Consider the following 21,438-nt stretch of genomic DNA (forward strand, 5'->3'; position numbering starts at 1 on the left):
TTGTGAAAATCACATAATGAACTCCTCTATTTCTTTCTGGCCGTGGGATGAACCAGCTCAAACGAAAATCAAGGATTAAAATAAAGAGAAGTAAAAAAGAGAGTGAAAATCCAAATGCGTATTGTCATTTGAGAGCAAAGCTCACCATGGAAATAAAAAGACTTGTAAATAGTAGCAGCTTTATTTGTCTATTTGTTTGGTTGAAAACATACACAGCATAAGCCCGCAGGGTTAGCTCAAGTTCGAGAGCGGTGGGGAGCACATTAAGATGGGTATAGGTCAAGCATTCGATCCCTTCTAAGCTCCAATGTAACCGGAAAAGAAGATCAAAGCTTATATTACAGGATTAATGAAACTTGGCAGGTCAAGACTCGCTTGGAAGAACATTGAAGAAATGATAAACTTCATCAGCGTCGATTACACCTACCTCAGTTGAGCAAACTAAGCAGCAAACTTGCTTGACGGTCTGGTTACCTGCAGGAGTTGCTTCATGCTCCGAAGATTCTCTCCCTCTTTTGCCCCTTCTAGGTCTTGCTTCTTTTTGATGCACTATTTGATCACTTCCAATCTTGCAGTTCTCAACAAAAATTGCTCTGTACTGGGTCACATATTTTTCATGCCTGCAAGAAATCGAGCTCAGATAAGCCACCTCAAGAAGTACTGGCAAATCCACCAAAAGTAATCTAACCACTGCCAGCCAAAACCACTACATTCTACCACTCTTAAAAGACTTGCTATATTCTTGTAAAACCACTACTTAGGTCTAATTCTCAAGAAACAAGACGATGAGACACTAATTAGATGGAAAAAATCATCTCTTAAAAAAGATACCAAAAACTTTATCAATCACTTGGAACAACACTTCTTGGTTTATCTCAGAAAGCATGTTAAGCTTACCATATCCCCACTATGAACAAATACGAGTATGTACACTTATTAGCTTGGCTATAAAAGTTGTGCTGATTTAAAATGCACCCCAACCCGTAAGGTATCAGTTAGTGCGCAACCCCCTCCCCCTTCTTCCCAAGTTAGATTTAATCAATATCACAAAATTAGCAGTGACTATGTCTGCACAGTTTCGGCCATCTAGTTTCATGCCTTGGCTGTATTTGCTTCATTTACAAATTATATCAACGCAGACACAGTTATAAAATCATCCTTATGAATAAAACCTTGCATCAGATACGCTTGATGGGAGAAAACCCTTTGTTCAAACCTCGGTTTCGTTTCTCTGCTGTCTTCTTATTAGGTTATTCTAATTTACTCTTCAATGGTAGAAAGAACAATTCTACAAATAATAATTCTTTTAAAGCAGCAAACCTCAATCATCCTAATAACAGTGTAAAACAATGTAATACTTGCAATTTGTCACTAATCTTCATAAGACTTGGAACTTTTCTAATCCTTTGAAAGCAGGAGGCTACTAACAATGGAATCAAGAACAGTTTATGTCTGACAATGTACAAGGTGTCAAATTTTCTCAAAGAGATTGAAGAACTTAGTTTCTGTTAAAATTCCATCCTTTAAACTGCGAGACTTCAACAAGTTATCTACATAGTTCAAATCCGACTAACAAAACCTTGACTGGACAGGTTAAGAAAATGTGGCTAGACTGGACAGAATACAGCCAATTAAGCTGTGAAACTACACCGTCTTCATGGCTTCGCTGATTGGCAATACAATTGACCATGAAAGTTCCTTCCCATGATCAAAGTTCAAACTAATCAGAAGTGCGGGAGAGAGTTCAAGTTTCTTTTTGTTTCCCTTCTCCTTTGGTAATCTAAAAAGAGTGCAAATTATATCCCTAATACTTTCCCACTTTTTCAAATGTCGACCTAAATCATAATTTGCCTGGGATCCTAATATTGCGTATGTCAAGTGCTTTTATAGCCTAAAACACCCAAACAAGATTGAGAATGCTGCTGTAAAAAGAAAACTCCGAGCTCCAACCAATGCTAAACTCAGACCCACACAAAGAGATTTAAAGAGTAAAATAGATAGAGCTATTGATCCTCCCTATAACTATAACAGCAAGAAAAGGAAACGGCATGCCATAAAGATATTTTCATAGATAGAAAAGAATGCTACTACCAATCATTCCGCAACAATCTTGTAAAAAAAAAAAAAAGAAAAAAAAAAAAGTACTGACATTCATGTAGCGTGTATACCTTTGACAGTCAAGGCAGAGCGTGGTGAAACAAGATGGACAACTAAGCACAGCATCAGAAGTGCCACCTTTCCTTTTCTTTTGAACCCATGACTCATCCTTGTAATCAATATCTGAATCATAGAACTCTGGTTTGACGGAGTAGTCAATTTCATCATCATCAGAAACTGAAAATACACAACATATCAACATCAGTTAAATGAACAACTTTAAAGGTTTGACTTATTACACTTGCACTGATTCCAATTCTATAAAACAGCAGTTAGCTGAGGTTAAAGGCAATGCACAACTAAAAGAATAATTTGAATTGCAAGATTACAAACCCATTTGGGAAGTTTTCGAGCTTATCACAACACATCATTCGTTTAATTTGATGCATAGTTTCATTGCATATGTCGAATATACAAGTAAGACCAATCTCATAAAATTAATTGATTCAATATCAAACTCAATGCATTACATTCAACACATCATGAACAATATCTATTAAAACATCCCCAGGACTCTACTAATTATCAAATTAAAAAAAAAAAAAAAAAATCATTTTCTTCAAAATTTGCTTTGTAATCTACCTTGGCACTAACAAAAAAAATTTACTAAATTTTAACAGAAAAAAATCACATGACAATCCTCAAAGTTGATCAAAAGAATATGCAATCATGAAATAATAACCCAAATTAAAAAAATAAATAAATAAAAACCAAGAAAATTGAAAGAAAAAAAATTCTGGGTCTGGAAAAGCAAGCAGTTGGGAGGAGAAAAATACCAGTTTTCTGAGAATTGGATGGAGAGGCCATGTGGTCTGTCATCTTGTCCATCTCCATCTCTCCAGGGTTTAAGACTCTGTCTCGCCTCTTTCCCCTTTGCTTTGTTTTAATTTGTTTAGTTTTATTTATGGCGGTTGTATTTGGGTTGCTGATATTTGGATGAGCCCACCCAGCATTATCTGGGCTCGGCTGGGCTCGGCTGGATTCTGGAAGGAGTTGCCTCTTTTTGTTTGTCTTGGCCCATTATTATTAATGTAATCCTTCTGTTCCACTTGAATGAATCCCTTTGCCTAATTCGATTCAAATGACATAAAAGTAATTATTATGGGTGTTATATGAAGACAAAAGCTTTGCACAAGTCACTTCCCAAATAAGTTAGCACAAAACCATATCATTTTACAAATCTTTAACACTCTTAACCGCGGCGGAGGACCAATACTTGGCATGGGCATCAAACCGACCAAACAAATCGATCTGAATCGTATTAGTCGGTTTGGTTTGATTTTGACTAAAAGAAGTCAAACAATGCAAAAATCAAACTGAACCGATTTTACTTTGATATTTTTAAAAATGATATAATCGAATTAAACCGACAATGTATTCAAGTATTAAATTTAAACATGCCAACATATTATAAGTTGTTTGGAGATTCATATGTATTTTAAGTCTCAAAATAATATAAGATTAATGGATACAACAGTTAGAGATTTGTATGTATTTTATGCTTATATGAGGTTGTAACTAATAAATTGTTTGGTAGTATGAGATTTTTTTTTTTTTTTTTTTTTAATTGAAACATAGTTTTATTTGATTTGATAAATTTTCTTATTAGTTCCGAAAAATGTTTTGATCAAATTGGAATGTGAAGGATGTGTGGATGTTTAAAAGATTAAAACTTTTGAAATGTTGGACTTTTCTTTTATTGATGTGTTGGACTGGGGCTTAAACCAACCAACTCAAACTGATTATCAATGATTTGGTTTGGTTTAGTTTCAATAGTGGTATTGGTCAAAAGCCAAACCGAAATGTTAAATGGTAGTTAGTTTGATAATATTTTTGGTATCAAACCGAATCAAGCTGAACCACGCCCATCCTTAACCAAAACCACAATTGAATGTTCGGTTTGATTTCTAAACCATTTCACTTTCTAATTGTAAAAATGGAACCAACAACAACTTATTACAATTTGTGTTGACGAGTTTGATGTCCATCAAACAACAAGTTTTTTGGAACGTATAGTCGTGTGCGGTCATTTTGTCACAAAGTAGAGCTGATTGAGGAGCCTCAATTCTATGTGTGTGACTAGACACAACCACATGATTCGACGAGCGAAATTTAAAATTGTCCTCACAAAGGAGAAGCCCTTGAAAACTAAAACCCCTTTTAAATTGAAAAGATGTGAAAGTGAAAAGGGAGGTAGATGATAAAATCTAGCACATAAACTGCCTCCCCTCCTTTCCACTTGCACAGTGGATGGCATGACAACATTTGGTTATCGTTTCGTGGCCAAAAACGTCCCATGCCAAGTTTGATACAAACACTGTTTTCCCCCTTCACTCAAAACCAGCTCCTTTCTTTCCCCTCCGCCCTCCTCCTTTCTCCTCATTTGAAGATAAAAAACATGGACGCCAACGTCGTCTCCAAGCTCGTACTTCCTCCGGTTCGTACAGCTACTTCAAGCTCTTACTCCTCGCCCATCGCTCCAAAGCTCTTCTCCTCATTCTCCTGCAGTTCTGGAAGCCAAATAAGACAAGAAAGCCTTCGCAATTCTTCTTCTTCTTGTACGGTTCATACGGTTCCCAAGTTTTCAATTGCTTCGAGTGCTGGTATTCAGGAAATTAACGAGACCTAGTTCCGGGATTTTGTTCTCAACTCGGACCGTCCGGTTCTCATCGAGTTCGTTGCCAGTTGGTGTGGCCCTTGCCGCTTAATCTCGCCTGCAATGGAATGGCTCGCTCAGGTTCCTCTTTCTCTCCCCTCTCTATCTGATTTGGGAGCCTTTCGATTTCCCATTAGTTTTGTAGGATTTAGACTTGATCTTGAAGTTTGACAATTTGATTACTGTTTGAAATAATGTTTAAACGGGAGGTTATAGGTCGGTCCTCTGCACTGTTAAAAGTGAGCAGAAAAAACACTTATGCTCATATGCGTTTTTTCTACTAGAAGCACAGCAAAGTTTCATTAAAAATCCAAGTGCTTCCTGAAAAAGCAATTGGAAGTGATTTGTGAAGACTCCAGAAAGCACCGAGAGTGCTTTTAGAATCTAGAAGCAGTTTTAGTTATTCTATGCTAAACACTGCTAGAAGCACTTTGTGTTACTGGATGCCCTTTAAGTTTGCTCAAAAACACCCCAATACTCTCGCTTTTAGAATCTAGAAGCACTTTTAGTTATTCTGTGCCAAACCCTGCTAGAAGCACTTTTGGTAACTGGATGCCCCTTAAGTCTTTGACCAATAAGACCCTAGTAGTCTCACTTCCAGATACAATGTTTGATTTCTTGTCAGAAAAGAAAGGCAGAAGCGATGTCATTGTCTTTGATATGTACGGTCATTTTGGAACAACGTTTGGAAATGTCATAAAGAGATAGGGAGGACAAGTAGTATCTTTCAAGATTTGGATATCAATGTGCCTTTGATTGTTGTCCAAACTAAAGAAATTATCTGAAGTATTAGTTTATATGTTGCACTCAAGAATACAAAGACAGGTTAACTGTTGTTAAGATAGATCATGATGCAAACCCAAAACTGATTGAAGAATATAAAGTTTATGGGTTGTCGACTTTGATTCTCTTCACAAACGGAAAGGAAGTTCCAAAAAGTCAGAGAGAAGGCGCAATTACCAAAGCGAAGCTTCAAAAGTATGTGGATGCGTTTTTGGAGTCAATGTCAGTTGCATAGTTCCACTTCCATTTGAATTTGCAGAGATGCCAAATTCCATCAGGTTCAATCTGTGTGTAATATGAGTAATCATTTCCTCATTTTCTTTTTAGTTTCTTAAGTGTATTGTACTTGCATTCGATTGTATAAAGTGAGCTGTAAATTTCGAAAATTATTCTCTGTTCGCTTCTTTTCTTCTCCACCTAGATGGGTGATTATATGGAAGATTACTCCAAATCCAGACTATGTTTCTTAAAACACATGAACGTAAAAAAGGCGGTATATTAGTTGCAAAGTTGATGATTATTGATTGTATTTGATCTACATGCACGTATAATTTGTGTTTGAGAAGGAAGAATCGTGTATTCTTATTGATTACAACTCAAAAATGAGTAGGACAAAACAAAGTGATTCACAAATATCATCCCCCGATCCCCTAATTGTCTCTCTATCGAGATTGGTTTCTTTCCCTTGTCCACTTTTCATTGTTATATCAGAACCCATATGCTTGGATTATTTACAAATCCAACTGTGATTTGCTCCATCAAACTACAACTTTGTCTTGCCTAACATAATTGACAGCCTCATCAGGGATGTACTTGCCCCAGAACCAGTGAGCTTTCCAAACTCTATTCATCTCTTCAATCAGAACATTCTTCGTCTCGGGCAAGAAGAAGGCGATGAAGATGGTCATAATGATTACAAAACCGCCAAAGAAGAAGAAGAGACCAAACTTTAAGTGGCAAAGCATGCTAAGGAAGACTTGACCAATGATAAAGGTGAACAACATGTTCACCGAGACGTTGATGGCTTGTCCGGCTGATCGGATCTCCAGAGGGCAAATTTCACTCGGCACCAACCACCCCAATGGGCCCCAAAACCATGCAAATGCTGCTACATATGCGCAGATCGAGAACAAGATCCAATTAGCTTCAGTTTTTGTAAAGGATCCGACTTCACTGAGCCCAAACTTCATGCCTATCATCACTCCAATAGTAACCTACAATGCATGTGTGTAAGTTTGGTAATGTCCTTTACAAATTAAAGCAGGCAAACAATTGTTTTTATTAAATTGATCGTGTTTAAGTACCTGGCACAGGAGCATCTGCACACCACCTTGAAGGAACAACACCCTTATTCTGAACTTATCGACTGCGAGAATGGACACAAAGGTAGCAACCATGTTAACATCACCGGTGAAGACCGCGGACATTAGGGATGCTTCGTCTCCAAACCCCAAAGTCATGAAAAAAAACTGGTGCGTAAAACATGATCACATTGATCCTGGTGAGCTGCTGGAAAAATGGAAGGAGAATGCAAATGACAAGTTGAGGCCTATATCTCGGCTCTGTGATGTCGGTCCATTGGTTTTCCACTTTTTGGGCAGCATCAGTAGCGTCAAGAAGGTCTTGGAACTCCTCATCAACGTTGTCGGTGCCACGAATTTTTTTCAGCATTTTCCTGGCCTTGTCGAGGTTACCTCTTTCTAGGATGGAATTTGGAGTGTCGGGAATAAAGATTGTCGCGAGACTCATCATCAAGGAAGGGACGGCTGCAAGAGCAAGAGAGACTCTCCAGCCATATCCGCCCTTGATCTTGGCTGTGCCGAAGTTGACAAGACCTGCCACTAGAATACTAATGGTGATGGCCATTTGGAACCCTATGTTCAATGCTCCTCTAATCTTTGTTGGAGCCATTTCCGCTAGATAAATGGGAACAAACTGCAAATCATGACGAGAATTTTGAACTAGTTAGCTACAAATAGCAGTCTCATTCTTCATTTTGTGGAACACAGATGGGAAGAACTTGCTCAAGAACGACTCCATTAAAGTCACACCCCCTGCATATATGCACGATAATTCAAAACCCGATCAGTACTTGTTTCTCTTGATGACCTCAATTCTTTTAAACATAGAGACAATTACAGATTTAATTACCTGGGATCCCGACATCATATCCGAAGAGAAGACCACCCATGGCAGCCGCCACACAAGTGAAAAGCACAAAGATGGTGACACCTCCTTCATAGCTCCTCCCTCCTCCACCGCCAACATATGCTCCTCCAGCCATCGCTCTACAAAGTTTAGGAGTCTTACAGCTCTTTGTACTTTGAATATATTAAACCAATATCTCAAAAATCTTTTGATCTTTGTTGCTGACTTGTATCTTAAATCCGAAAATGTTTGAAGTTTATAAAGGTTCGAAGGTGCAACAAAACTAGGCTAGAGTTTCAACAACTTAGACCTAATCTTATTTTCTAGTTTCTACAACTCCTTACCTCCTTGCTAGTTCTGCCATATTTAGGCATGAATAGTTGGACATGTTAGGACGAGAGGATGATAGAAAAGTTCTTGTTTCAGTTAGGTTGAGATAATACTAGTTCTTGGTATTACACCATTAATCTTGATGTCTGGAGCTCTAAATTTGGCAATGTGTGACGATTGTTATATGTGAATGGATATGGATCAAAACTCAACACAGTTTAACAGGCATGCAGAACTTTTTTAATGTGTTAAGAACACTGTCCGGTACATCAAGTGTCATAATAAAAGTGGTTGGAAACTTTTCTTTTTCAAGTATCGAACCACCTGTATAACAAGTCCTGACACCCTGAAAAATCTCTCACATACATGTAGCATATGAAAAGCCATACTGTAAATTTGAATTTATTTTTTAATTTGTATATCTTAACGACATAATTAATCGAACTTAATTTTGATGACGAGTCCAGCACATCCAACTGTGATGTGGAGCCCTAGCATGTAGTCATGCTCACCTCTTTCTTCCCCTTGCTGGTGAGAAAATTTCTAGTGTCTCAGAAATACAGCCCTGTCCAAGTGTCATAATAAAAGTGGTTGGAAACTTTTTTTTCAAGTATCGAAACACTTGTATAATGACACTTAGTGTACTAAGCCATGTTCCCGACACACTAAAAAATCTCTAACAGACATGTAGTATATGAAAAGCAGTACTATAAATTTGGTTTTATTTTTTAATTTATATATTTTAACAAAATACGTAATCGTACTTAATTTTGATGTCGAGTCTGGCACATCCAACTGTGATGTTGAGCCCTGGTATGTAGTCTTACTTGCCTCTTTCTTCCACTTGCTAATGGGAACTTTTCAACTCATCATAATACAAGTGGTTGGAATTTTTTTTTTTTCAATTATCCAACCTCTTGAATTATGACCCTTAATCTACCGGGTTATGTTCCCAACACACTGAAAAAACTCTCATTGTCAGTGTAGTTCTTACTTCTCATTGTCTACACTTGTATAAACCAGCGTCCTAAACTCCCTCCCTAGGCGCTTGTCTAGACTCTCATAGGCACCAGCCTAGACTGCTTAGTTCACAACTCTCACTTAGATAGAAAATGTTTTCCACATTTAACTTTATTTTTAATTTAATATTTTTTAATTATTTGAATTTAATACTTGCTAAATTGTAGACAAACTACAATGTCGACGACATAAACAAGTCAATGGACAACTACCTGATTAGGTTATTCTCAGATTGGTACAAGTAGTGGAATAGTGACCTCCATAAACATTTTGAGTTGTTTGATGGTCTGGAGGTCGCTCTCGAGGAAGGTTGCCCGTTAGAGTTGGAGGACTGGGTGGACGATTGAGCATGGCTCTGCGTCCATTTTCAGGAGCTTGCATGTCTGGTACGTATGTATATATTTATTACTTAATTATTTATAAGTTTTAAAAATTATTATTAATTTTGGTTAATTCTTGTTTTATTTTCTTTAAATATTATACTAATATGTTCATTTTATGTTAACAGAAGAAGGCGAAGACGGACAATCAACCGAGATAAGAAGACTCTTCTCCACCATTCTAGTTTGAGGCCATTCTCCTATAGGATGGAGGCGCGACAGCAAGTAATAAAGTGTTTAATATTGGCACTTCCAATTTCTGACAAATAATTTTTTTTTTTCTCGCACTAACATTGTTTTTTTTTTTTTATTTATTTATTTATTTATTTATTTTTTTAGTGGGGTTCAGAATTCCCCGAGAAAGATGCATTTAAGGACATTTATGTTCACCCAATGGATGAGCTCGCCAAGCAGCTGGACATAAGTAAAAGTTAATTTTAAATTAGTATCTTACGCTTCCAAGTATTATAACATTTAATTTAATATTAATTATTCCTAATCTGAGTCTTATTGTCATAGGCGACGATGGTGGAGAAGAATTCGTCCGTGCTTCAGGAGTCTGCCTCCCGGCCTTCCCCGAACACTTCGATCGAGTCCATGGATCCGCCTGAGGATACAGGGTTTCAAATCCTGACTGAGACCTTAAATCCGACCCTCGGACGGAGGCCAAGGAAGTATTGTCGGAGGATGGGCCATGCTCGTCAACACGCCACTAGGGCTTCATCATCGCCGCAACCATAAGGCTAGATCATGGCTTTAACGCATAAGGTGGCCAACCTGAGTAGTAAGCTCACGCTTATCGTTGAGGCCCTCAGCTCGTTAGGCATCTGTCTCCCACCAATCGTTGTTGGCCCTTTCGCTTCCGAGCCCATCCACCTGGAGCAACCCCAAGACTTGTTGACCACGCAGCCCATCCACCCGCAGCAATCCTAGGACCCGTCGACCTTCGAGTTCGTCCAGCACCCTGCCTAGCAGCCTGATTCATAGCCCGCTCCCATAGCCCACCTTATTTAATGACCAAATATATTATCACTTCCTTTTTCTTAGTTTAAAATATTTGATTTGTAGCCACCTAGTGCTACGATCTAGTGGTATTCCTCTTCACTTGTAAGTGAGAGGTCTTGGGTTTGATTATCGCCAAAAAAGGCAAATTTGAACCACATTATTGCTAGCCCATTGTGAGGCTAAGCATACCCCTCTCTACGTAGATAATATCGCTTGTTAATAAAAAATAAAAATAAATAAAAATAAAAACTTTCGATTTGTACATACATTTCTCTTTGATTATATAAATACATTATTTTTTTACTCTATTTATTATAGTTACAATTTAATTAAAAAATAAAAATTATTTAAAATAAAATATGTAACCAAAACCCAAAAAAAAAAAAAAAAAAAAAAAATTACAAAAAATTGAACCTTGCGCGACGGAGACTTCGTCACACAAAACCTAATGCAACAAAAGCTTTTTGTCACAATAATTATAACGACAATATTTTAACAATTTATTTATGTTAATTGTTGCTTTAATGTTTATTGGACGAAAATATTCGTTGCGCGAAGTTTTACCCAACAAAGGTCTTGCGTCCCATTTGTTGTCTTGTGATGAAAGGCTTATGTAGCTTTATTTTTTGCATGACATAGTCCCACTAACTTTTGTGCGACGAAATTTGATTATTCGTTGCACATTGTTATTTTTCACGACCTTTGCGCAATGAAATCTTCGTCGCTTAGACATTTATGCACAAAATTTGTCTTTACACGACGAATTATCCTTCGTCGCGAAAACTGTTAAATGTAGTAGTGATGTTTTACTCATCCCATGCCATTTGTGATATTCCTATGACCAAGTTAGCATTTTACAATTAATCTCCATTGGATTTAGGGCTTTACCTTGCCAAAGTAAGGAGTTGCTCTTCGTCCACAAACTCCAAATTAACATCAATGCAAGATCAAAACTATTTGGATAAAGAACCCGCAAGTGCAACCACCCATTCAATCATATGTGTTGACTATCATTGACCAAACGCCAACTTAGCATAGTTTGCTAAGATTGACAACTCAACATGGTTTGTTGAAATATGGTACTGCAACTGTTTTAGACAGTTAAAATAGTTGTTAGCATGTAAGCTAAGACACTGCAACTATATAAGCTGATACTCTCTGTAATTTTCTTGAATTTTTCATACATTCAATATAATCAGTATATTTTCCTCAACTTTCTCTGTCTACTTTCTTCATTGCTTTCTTGTTTCTTAAATCTCCTGCTATGGTTATAGTCTATCTTTTCCATATTGTTAATATGGTATCAGAACAGGTTGTCTTTCATGTGAAAGCCCAAGGGCCACACATGCTCACACGTCACCCACTTGTTGTCCACGTGTAGGCATGAAAATCGACCACACGTGCGGGGGCGTGTTAAGAGTTGAAATGTGATGACATTGTTAAGATTGCCAACTCAGCATGGTTTGTTAAAATATGGTACTGCAACTGTTTTAGATAGTTGGAATAGTTGTTAGCGTGTAAACTAAGACACTGCAACTAAATAAGCTAATACTCTCTATAATTCTCTTGAATTTTTTATACATTCAATACAATCAGTATATTTTCCTCAAGTTTCTCTCTCTACTTTCTTCATTGCTTTCTTGTTTCTTAAATCTCCTGCAATGGTTATAGTCTATCTTTTCCATATTGTTAATATGGTATAGAACCCAAATTATAGTGTATGAAGCCTTGTTTGGATATACAATGTAATTAAATTCCAAATTTAATTACTACCGGACTAAAAGTCTTAGTATAATCAACCCCATGTTCCTGAGAGAAGCCTTGTGCAACCAATCTGGCGTTGTACCTTGAAACAGTACATCTGGATTCTTTTTCACCTTGTAAACCTACTTACTACCCACAATAGATCTATTTTTAGGAGCTAGAACCAATGTCTATGTACCTTAAGCTCTAAGTGAGTCATATTCCTCATGCATTGCACTTTGCCATTGAGGAATTAATGCAGTTTTCCTAAAGCATGAAGGTTCAGTTGCACCTGTAATCTCTAAGATAAATGAATATCCTCAATGAAATGAATCTTCATCACTTAATTGCAGTGTTTGAAGCTCCAGAAAAGTACCTAGGGAAGCAGCATAATGTTTCATCTCTATTGCACCATTTCTTAGTCTTGTCACCATTGGATGAACTAATGTAACAATTTGATTCTTCATAGATTTTTCAGATAAAGAATGAGATACTGGTGAAATAGATAGAAGAATTACCTTAAGTGAAGAGCTTTGATGGATAGGGAACAAAGGTGATTGAGATGTAGCTTGTGTACCAGAGTGACGATGATGATGATGATGAAAACTTTGATTTGCAGAATCAGAATTCACTAAATTCACAGAGTTGCTAGTTGCAGAGACTGATTCGTTTTGTTCTAAGAAAACAGAACTTGTAGATCTCACCTAACTTGTACTACTCGAATATAATGTATATGTTGCAGAAACTGTGTCATTGTGTCCTAACACATCATGATTGAATTGCCTTGTGGAACTTGAATCTGCAGACTGTGATATGTTCTCGGTGTTTGATAATGATTCCATATTTTGGATTGTAGAACCAATGGAAGGCAGCTGAGTCATAATTGGAACCTAAGAAACTTTACAAGACTGTTGTTGAATTGTAGCAACTGAAGACACTCTATATTTATATGGAAATATTTCTTCATCTTGTATAACATGTATAGACAGTATCAACTTCCTTGTATGCATATTATAGTACACTACACCTTTATACCACTTTACATAACCAAGAAACACACATTGAGCTGACCTTTACTAAAACTTGTTCTTATTATAGGGCCTTAAAAATGGATATATAGTTGTCCAAATACTCTCCAATGGTGTACTTCTGGAGTATGACCAAACAAGACTTGATATGATGACTTCATTTGCAGAGTTCTACATGGCATTCTATTAATTAAAAATGCAACATGTGAGCATGCATGATACCAGAATGTTGAATTCAAATTTGCATCAGACATCAAAGTTATTGCAGTCTCAACTATATGTCTATGCTTTCTTTCAACAAGTCCATTCTGTTGAGGAGTATATGGACAAGACACCATGTGAACAATTCCTTTATTCTTAAGAAAACTAGTAAACAATTTACTCATGCATTCTCCTCCCCTATTAGTCTGTAAGCATTTGATAGACACATTGAACTGATTTAAAACAAAAGCATGAAACTCGACAAATATCTGAAATGCCTCTAATTAACTATTCATTGGAAAAATCCACAAAAAACGTGAAAATTCATCTACAAAACTTATGTAGTATCTATATCCTTCTATTGGCAATTTTGGAGATAGACCCCATACTTCAGAACAAATGTGTAGCCCTAGTTTGCTTTATAGGGAAATATTGTTTAGTTATTTTTTCATGAATACAAGATACACAAAGAGAAGGACAAGAATCTGTACTAACTGAAATCTGTGAACTCTTCAACATAAGTGCCAAGATATCTTCTGCAGGATGTCCCAGCCTTCTATGCCATACTAAAACTTGAACCTTCTTTCCAAGAAAAGCAACACACTTATTCAACCTTGTAGCAAAAGAATTATTGAAAACATTGATTAGTATAGTGAACAGATCCCCACCATCACTCTTTCCTTAGTACAATATCACCTTTGTTGTCTTATCCTGTATAAAAAAATACCACATCATCACATATAAACCAATAACCATTATCCTTGCATAACTTCTTAACAAAGTAAATTCACAGTAATCTTAGGAACATATAAGATATTTTTCAGTAATAAAGGAACAATAAAACTTAACTAGTCCAATCAAAACTAATTGAAGTATAACCAAATAGGCCAAACACAAAAATCAGCAACATATACATTATATTCTAGTAGTACAAGTCAAGTGAGATATACAAGTCATGTTTTCTCAGATCAAAATGAATCAGTCTCTGCAACTAGCAACTCTGTGAATTTAGTGAATTTTGATTCTGCAAATCAAAGTCCCCATTATCATCACCATCACTCTGGTACACAAGCTACATCTCAATCACCTTTGTTCCTGTCCATCAAAGCTCTCAACTTGAGGTAATTCTTCCACCTATTTCACCAGTATCTCATTCTTTATCTGAAATATCTATGGAGAATCAAATTATTACATCAGTTCATCCAATGGTGACAAGACGAAGAAGTGGTACAATAGAGAGGAAACATTATGCTGCTTACCTAGCTATTATTCCTAAGCTTCAAACACTACAGCTACTTTTCCTGAGCTTCAAACACTACAATTAAGTGATGATGATTCATTTCATGGAGGATATTCATTTATCTCAAAGATTACAGATGCAACTGAACCTTCATGTTTTAGGAAAACTGTATCAATTCCTCAATGACAAAGTGCAATGCAGGAGGAATATGACTAACTTAAAGCTCAAGGTACATGGACCTTGGTTTTAGCTCCTAAAAATAGATCTATTATGGGTAGTAAGTGGGTTTACATGGTGAAAAAGAATCTAGATGGTATTGTTTCAAGGTACAAGGTCAGATTGGTTGCACAAGGTTTCTCTCAAGAACATGGGGTTGATTACACTGAAACTTTCAGGCCACTAGGAAGACATACAACATTGATGATTATATTTGTTATTGCTATAATGAATCATTGGGAGTTGAGACAATTAGACAAAAAAAATGCATTTCTGCATGGAGATTTGCAGAATGAGGTATATATGAAGCAACCTCAGGGATTTGTTGACAGTTCTTATCCAACACATGTTTGCAAATTATTCAAATCATTTTATGGTCTAAAACAAGCTCCAAGGCCTTGGAATTCGAAATTTACAAGCTATCATCTAGTTATGGGGTGTTCTGCGTCACTCTTAGATTCCAGTTTATTCATGAAGACAGAAGATGGGGAGACTATCATACTACTTTTATACGTAGATGATATAATTCTCAATGGATCAATTCTATAAAAATTTAGAAAACCATTGAAGAACTAGCTACAATTTTAGACTTGAAAGATTTGGGGAAGCTTACATACTTTCAGGTGGTGATATCTTTGTTAATCAAGCAAAGTATGTTAGGGATTTGATTCATAAAACAGACATGGACTCTTGTAAACCAGCTACAACACCTTGCAAACCTCACAACCAATTACTTGCCTCAGAAGGGACAATGTTCACAGATCTAAGTATATACAAGAGTATTGTAGGATCATTGCAATATCTGACCTTCGCTAGGCTTGATATTGCTTTTGTTGTCAATTCAGTTTGCAAATTCATGACAACACCAACCGATTTACATTTTGGGGTAGTGAAGAGGATTCTGAGATATCTTCAAGGAACAATAAATTGTGGTATAGTGTATTCAGCAAAGACATAATCCAACTTGGTAGCATTTTCAGATTTAGACTGGGTTACTGACTTGAACACTAGAAGATCTGTGACAAGATATATTATGTTTATTGGGATCAATCTTGTGTTTTGGCAATCAAAGAAATAGTCCTCAATCTTAAAGAGTTCAACTGAAGTAGAGTATAAAGCTTTTGCACACACTGTGGCTAATATTGCTTGGGTGAGACAGATTTTGAAAGATGTAAAGTTTCATGTTCCTTATCCACCCATCATATATTGTGATAATATGTCAGCCATATTATTGAGTGCTAATCCCATTTTTTAGTCAAGGATAAAACATTTAGACACAGACTATCACTTTGTAAGGGAACAAGTCCAAAAAGGTGATTGGGAAGTGCTTTATGTACCTACTGAAGAACAAACAATAGATGTGTTAACCAAAGGTTTACAGTCTCTCATTTCTTCTGCATTGCTACAATCTTAAGCTGGGAAATCCCAGTTAAGATTGAGGGGGCATGTTGACTATCATTGACCAAATGCCAACTCAACATAGTTTGTTAAGATTGCCAGCTCAACATGGTTTGTTGAAATATGGTACTACAACTGTTTTAGACAATTAGAATAGTTGTTAACATGTAAGCTAAGACACTGCAGCTATATAAGCTGATACTCTCTGTAATTCTCTTGAATTTTTCATACATTCAATACAATCAGTATATTTTCCTCAACTTTCTCTCTCTACTTTCGTCATTGCTTTCTTGTTTCTTTAATCTCCTGCAATGGTTATAGTCTTTTTTTTTCGACACTATTAATAATATGCTTTTGTCGATCCTTCCTGCTTCGCATATCTCGCATCAAATGTTCAATTGTTTCAGTACTCCCATCACAAAACAAACAGGTAGTCTCCACATAGATCTTCCTTTTCCTGAGATTATCCTTGGTTGGTGGAGCATCCATGCAACACTGCCACACAAAAATTTTAACCTTCCTTGGCACACGGGCTCGCCACAATGCTTTTCATAAGAACTTTACTTCCAAGATCATCATTGAACCACTCGGTTCATTACCACTTACCTCCCCACATGCCCTCGCTAGATGGTATGCACTTCTTCTTGTGAATTTCTCAATCTCTGCTGCATTCCAAATTAAAGTATCATCCGTTTGAAACAAACTGAGGGGTATTCGTTTGATCAAATTGTGACCTAGACAAAAAATCTGTCTTTAGGAAGATGCTTGGCTTGAAATAGTCATGCTGCAATTGATGTTGGTTGTTGTAGTAGCCTTCACCCTTGCTTTACAAGCATCGCAAGATTGAAAGCGTAAAGATCTTTAAAACCCAGACCACGGTCAATAAATCACATCTCATTTTTCTTTGCCAACCAAAGAGAGTTTAATAATATAAGTAGATTGTTTATTAGAAAGTCCTAAGTTTGAATTTTCCATTTAATTTCTATTTTGTTTTCTTATAAGGAAAATAGAGTGAATGGCAAACTTATCTGTTTAATGCATTTTATTGTAAGTGATATACTTGGAATATTTTATTTCTTTGTCAATAGAATGCTTAGAGTATGTTTGGAATTGCTTACGTAAGAAGCATTTTCGGTCAAAATATCATATTCTGAAATCAACCATTCATATTATTTTGGTTTTGATACAACGATATATTTACAATAAGAGATTGGAGAATAAATTAATTTCAAACTATCCATACCTAATATCTCTTACTTACAAATGAAAAAAGAAAAGAAAAGAGTACTAAACCTGTAGTGACACAACTTTCATACTTTTGAATTCGTGTACCAACCAGAATCACTACAACTTGCCCAAAATGACCCTTGTAACCACAAGCCATTGTAAATTAGTTTACACCACCTAAAACCCAGATTGAATTAGCTCTCGTACTCCTCCTAAACTCGTGAAATTTCTCCGATGCACATTAAAAAATCTAACGAATCTTGTTCAAATATATAACTTAAATGTGCAGGTTTAAGTATTTTGTTTTCGGCTGTTGTCTACTGAACCGTTACATAGTTTGAATTGATTGCTACCGAATAGAATTGGGCTTCGAAGGCACTGAAGCCCAACAGTTCCCAATAGGCGGCATCTTAACTCTTGAGGCAAAACGACAGCGTCCGAGCGTAGTTTGTGCGATTTATACGTTGTTTCAGTACAGAGTGATCATTGAGCCGCGTTAATAGGAAGAAGACGAAGAAGAAGAACCCTCTAGGGTTTACCAGATAAAGCTCTACCAGGTACACACGCACACACACACACACACACTCTCTCTCTATCTCTCTCTCTCTCTCTCTCTCTCTCTCTCTCTCTAAAAGATATGCTTTGGTCTGAATCTCAGTAAACATTAACTGTTTGAGAATTTAGGGAAAGTATGCTTTGCTATTTTCTGATAAACGTTGCAAAGAGGAACGAATTAGAAACTAGGATTTGTGTTGATGCGTGGAGGCGTTTTGATTGTGCTTGAATTATGTGAAATGGCCATAACTTAACAGTCAAGATCTGTGAGTTTGTTAGTGGGCATTTGAAGTAGTTATTTATTTAATTATGTGTTAATTTTTAGACGGGGAATTTTGGATTGACTTGTAAACTTTTTCAGTCTAATTAATCGATTTGTTTTGTGAGATAGCTCGTGGAAAAAATGGAACAGTGGTGTGGTGCAGGGAAAAAAACTGACTACATTCTACAATTCATTGCCTTTTTAATTAACTTGGATTATGATACCAACATGCTAACCCCTGTATAATCAGGATTATGCTTTGGTGGGGACGGATGGGGTTGGTTTTACAGTTGGCTAGGCGACTTGGTTTACAATGCAGTTGGGTCACGGAATTTTCAGTTACTTTAGAAAAGCGTAAATCCTGGGATGCCAGATTTCTACTAAGCATACTATGAAAGAACTTGTAAACGGCTTACTATGAAAAGGCAAGGAAAGTGGACGTTCTCTCCTCTTCGACGAACTAGCAATACATTGCTTTCTTGTTTTTCTCCACCGTTTGGTAAAGATTTGGGCTTGGGGTTGTCTTGCTTTTTATCCTTTTGAGTGAATGGGTCTTTCTCATTCTATAGTGCTTTTATTGTGGAGCAACTTCTTGACTTGATGGTGGCAGAGAGTTGATTCTTCCAACTATCCCACCAACATCCATTTCTCCTTGCAAACATCACTTCTTTGTTACGATAAATTTTAAGGTAACTGTTTTCACAGGTAACCATATGCACTGAAGTGGGATCACAAAACAAGCAGTTTTGTTTGTTTTTTTTCCCTTCTGAGAAATAAGATCATCAAATCTCAGCTCACAAATCTTATCATGAGTCATTGTACTTGAATCTTGGGAATGGAAGAAGAAAGCTGAAGCTTTGAAGAGAATATAGATTTTTAGGCTTCATTTGTTTTCTCTTTACTTCCGAAACTGGGTCACAAAAGGTCATTTGTCTTTCTTTTCAAAGGCTAATCCTAGCATTTCTTTGAAAATGCTCATTTGGATTGTAAGATAATGGATTATTTGCTACATACGCACTTAACCTGTATGCTTAGGTGAGAGAGAGACCGCCTCTACTCTTGTTTGCATGGTGGCTAATATGTGGCTTCAGTTGTGTAGTCTGGTGACAAATTGGAAATTGGCTCTGCTGTTACCTGTGGCTGCCTGCTGTCATTGTGGTTTTTTCTTACCCTTTGCTTGGATGAGGGACTTCAATGTTCCATGGAACTTAGGCTAAATTTGTTAAAAAATAGGAATGCACTACAAAAATTAGATAGAAGGACTTGCAAGACGACTAGAAACAATACATTTGAGAGAACTTTCAAATGACTCCTTGAGTGGTGCTTTGTAGTGTATTGTAGTGTTTTAGTAGTAGCTATCAAGTGCTCGAGTAGTTCATGGTAGCGTCCAATGCATTTTAACTAGTCTAAAGTTCTCTGGGACTCTGAAAGTCCCTCATCCAAGTCTAAATTTCTATGTTTATATACTTAAGCTGGTTTGCCGGACTAGATTTTAAGCTCAAATAATTTGATGTTTGCAGGGTGTGATAGGTTATTTAATATATAACATTTTTGCTTATTTAATTCATTTGTATTGTAGGATTCGATCTCACAGGAACAAATTGTTTGCTGTTGAAATACCAGACAGAATCAATGATGCAGTTTACCCCTAGTGAGGGTGAAAATGCTTTGTCGGTAGTTGGTTCGAGGCCAATGGATTTGTCTACATACAATGGTCGCCCAGCACCTGGACCAAATGGGAAACAAAGGACTTCCAGCTTGGAATCACCGATCATGTTGCTGACAGGCCATCAGAGTGCTGTATACACAATGAAATTTAACCCTGCTGGAACAGTTATTGCTTCTGGGTCCCATGACAAAGAAATTTTTTTATGGAATGTTCATGGGGAATGCAAGAACTTTATGGTTTTGAAGGGGCACAAGAATGCTGTATTGGATCTTCACTGGACAACCGATGGTTCACAGATTATATCAGCCAGTCCAGACAAAACTGTGGGGGCATGGGATGTTGAAACAGGAAAAAGGATAAAGAAGATGGCTGAGCACTCTTCGTTTGTGAATTCTTGCCATCCTGCTCGAAGGGGACCTCCTCTTATTGTCAGTGGATCTGATGATGGAACTGCCAAACTCTGGGATATGCGTCTGAGGGGAGCGATCCAAACATTCCCTGATAAATATCAAATTACAGCTGTCAGCTTCTCTGATGCATCCGATAAAATCTTTACGGGAGGTATTGACAATGACATTAAGGTATGGGATTTGCGCAAAGTTGAAGTAATGATGACACTTCAAGGCCATCAAGATATGATAACAGGTATGTCATTGAGTCCTGATGGCTCTTATCTTCTGACTAATGGAATGGACAGCAAACTCTGCATTTGGGATATGCGCCCGTACGCACCACAAAATCGCTGTGTGAAGATAATGGAAGGTCACCAGCACAATTTTGAAAAGAACCTGTTGAAATGTGGCTGGTCCCCTGATGGAAGCAAGGTCACGGCTGGCAGTTCTGATCGGATGGTCTACGTATGGGACACCACTTCCCGACGCATCTTGTATATGCTGCCTGGCCACAGTGGATCCGTCAACGAGTCTGTTTTCCATCCCAACGAACCCATCATTGGATCGTGCAGTAGTGATAAACAGATCTATCTAGGGGAAATCTGAGCTTTACGGGCATGTAATGAAAACATCTACCTTTCTGTTGTGTTAGTGACTTGAACATTATTGAGTTTTCGAAGGATTTTATCGCGTTGTAGTTTTGAACTTGAATCTTGATGGATTTATAGTTTGGTCTCTGAATTTCGCATGTCGTTGCTATACTCACGGCGCCATGCTTGCCGCGTGCGGCGTCCCGAATATCCCACAGTGTGCATTCTGTTTTTTGGTTACATTCATGGTGTTATATTTAGATTAAGTGAGTCGACATCTCCCCTGTATTTGTTATTTGTTTTGCAAAGTTGTTAAAGACGCAGCAAAAGTATTTTAAGAATACATGCATACATGATGAACTTACTATGTGGGTTTGGATAATGAGGAATTTTTATCACTACCGGGAACGATGGGCGATGGGCGATGTGCTCCAATCT

General features: G+C 37.1%; 2 protein-coding genes and 2 pseudogenes across 4 annotated transcripts; 2 read left to right on the plus strand and 2 right to left on the minus strand.

The window, feature by feature from the left end:
- Positions 1-153: 153 nt before the first annotated feature.
- LOC137732413 (uncharacterized) lies at positions 154-3,036 on the minus strand. 2 transcript variants are annotated; one of them, XM_068471720.1, is made up of 4 exons: positions 2,934-3,036; positions 2,169-2,334; positions 428-620; positions 154-297 (listed from the first exon to the last, which is right to left on the minus strand). In XM_068471720.1, the coding sequence occupies exons 1-4, from the start codon at positions 2,989-2,991 to the stop codon at positions 280-282; spliced, it is 435 nt and encodes a 144-aa protein (XP_068327821.1). In that variant the 5' UTR covers positions 2,992-3,036; the 3' UTR covers positions 154-279. The 2 variants fall into 2 exon arrangements, with proteins under 2 accessions (XP_068327821.1, XP_068327820.1); XM_068471719.1 differs by having other exon boundaries at positions 154-620.
- A 1,519-nt stretch (positions 3,037-4,555) lies between these two features.
- LOC137730601 (thioredoxin X, chloroplastic-like) lies at positions 4,556-5,960 on the plus strand (annotated as a pseudogene).
- A 265-nt stretch (positions 5,961-6,225) lies between these two features.
- LOC137732809 (sugar transport protein 10-like) lies at positions 6,226-7,880 on the minus strand (annotated as a pseudogene).
- A 10,055-nt stretch (positions 7,881-17,935) lies between these two features.
- On the plus strand, positions 17,936-21,151 carry LOC137731607 (uncharacterized). 2 transcript variants are annotated; one of them, XM_068470763.1, is made up of 2 exons: positions 17,936-18,089; positions 19,929-21,151. In XM_068470763.1, the coding sequence occupies exon 2, from the start codon at positions 19,982-19,984 to the stop codon at positions 21,014-21,016; it is 1,035 nt and encodes a 344-aa protein (XP_068326864.1). In that variant the 5' UTR covers positions 17,936-18,089; positions 19,929-19,981; the 3' UTR covers positions 21,017-21,151. The 2 variants fall into 2 exon arrangements, with proteins under 2 accessions (XP_068326864.1, XP_068326865.1); XM_068470764.1 differs by having other exon boundaries at positions 17,955-18,089; positions 19,944-21,151.
- Positions 21,152-21,438: the final 287 nt, after the last annotated feature.

This window comes from Pyrus communis, chromosome 4 (assembly GCF_963583255.1).
Source record: "Pyrus communis chromosome 4, drPyrComm1.1, whole genome shotgun sequence".
Taxonomy (NCBI): Eukaryota; Viridiplantae; Streptophyta; class Magnoliopsida; order Rosales; family Rosaceae; genus Pyrus; species Pyrus communis.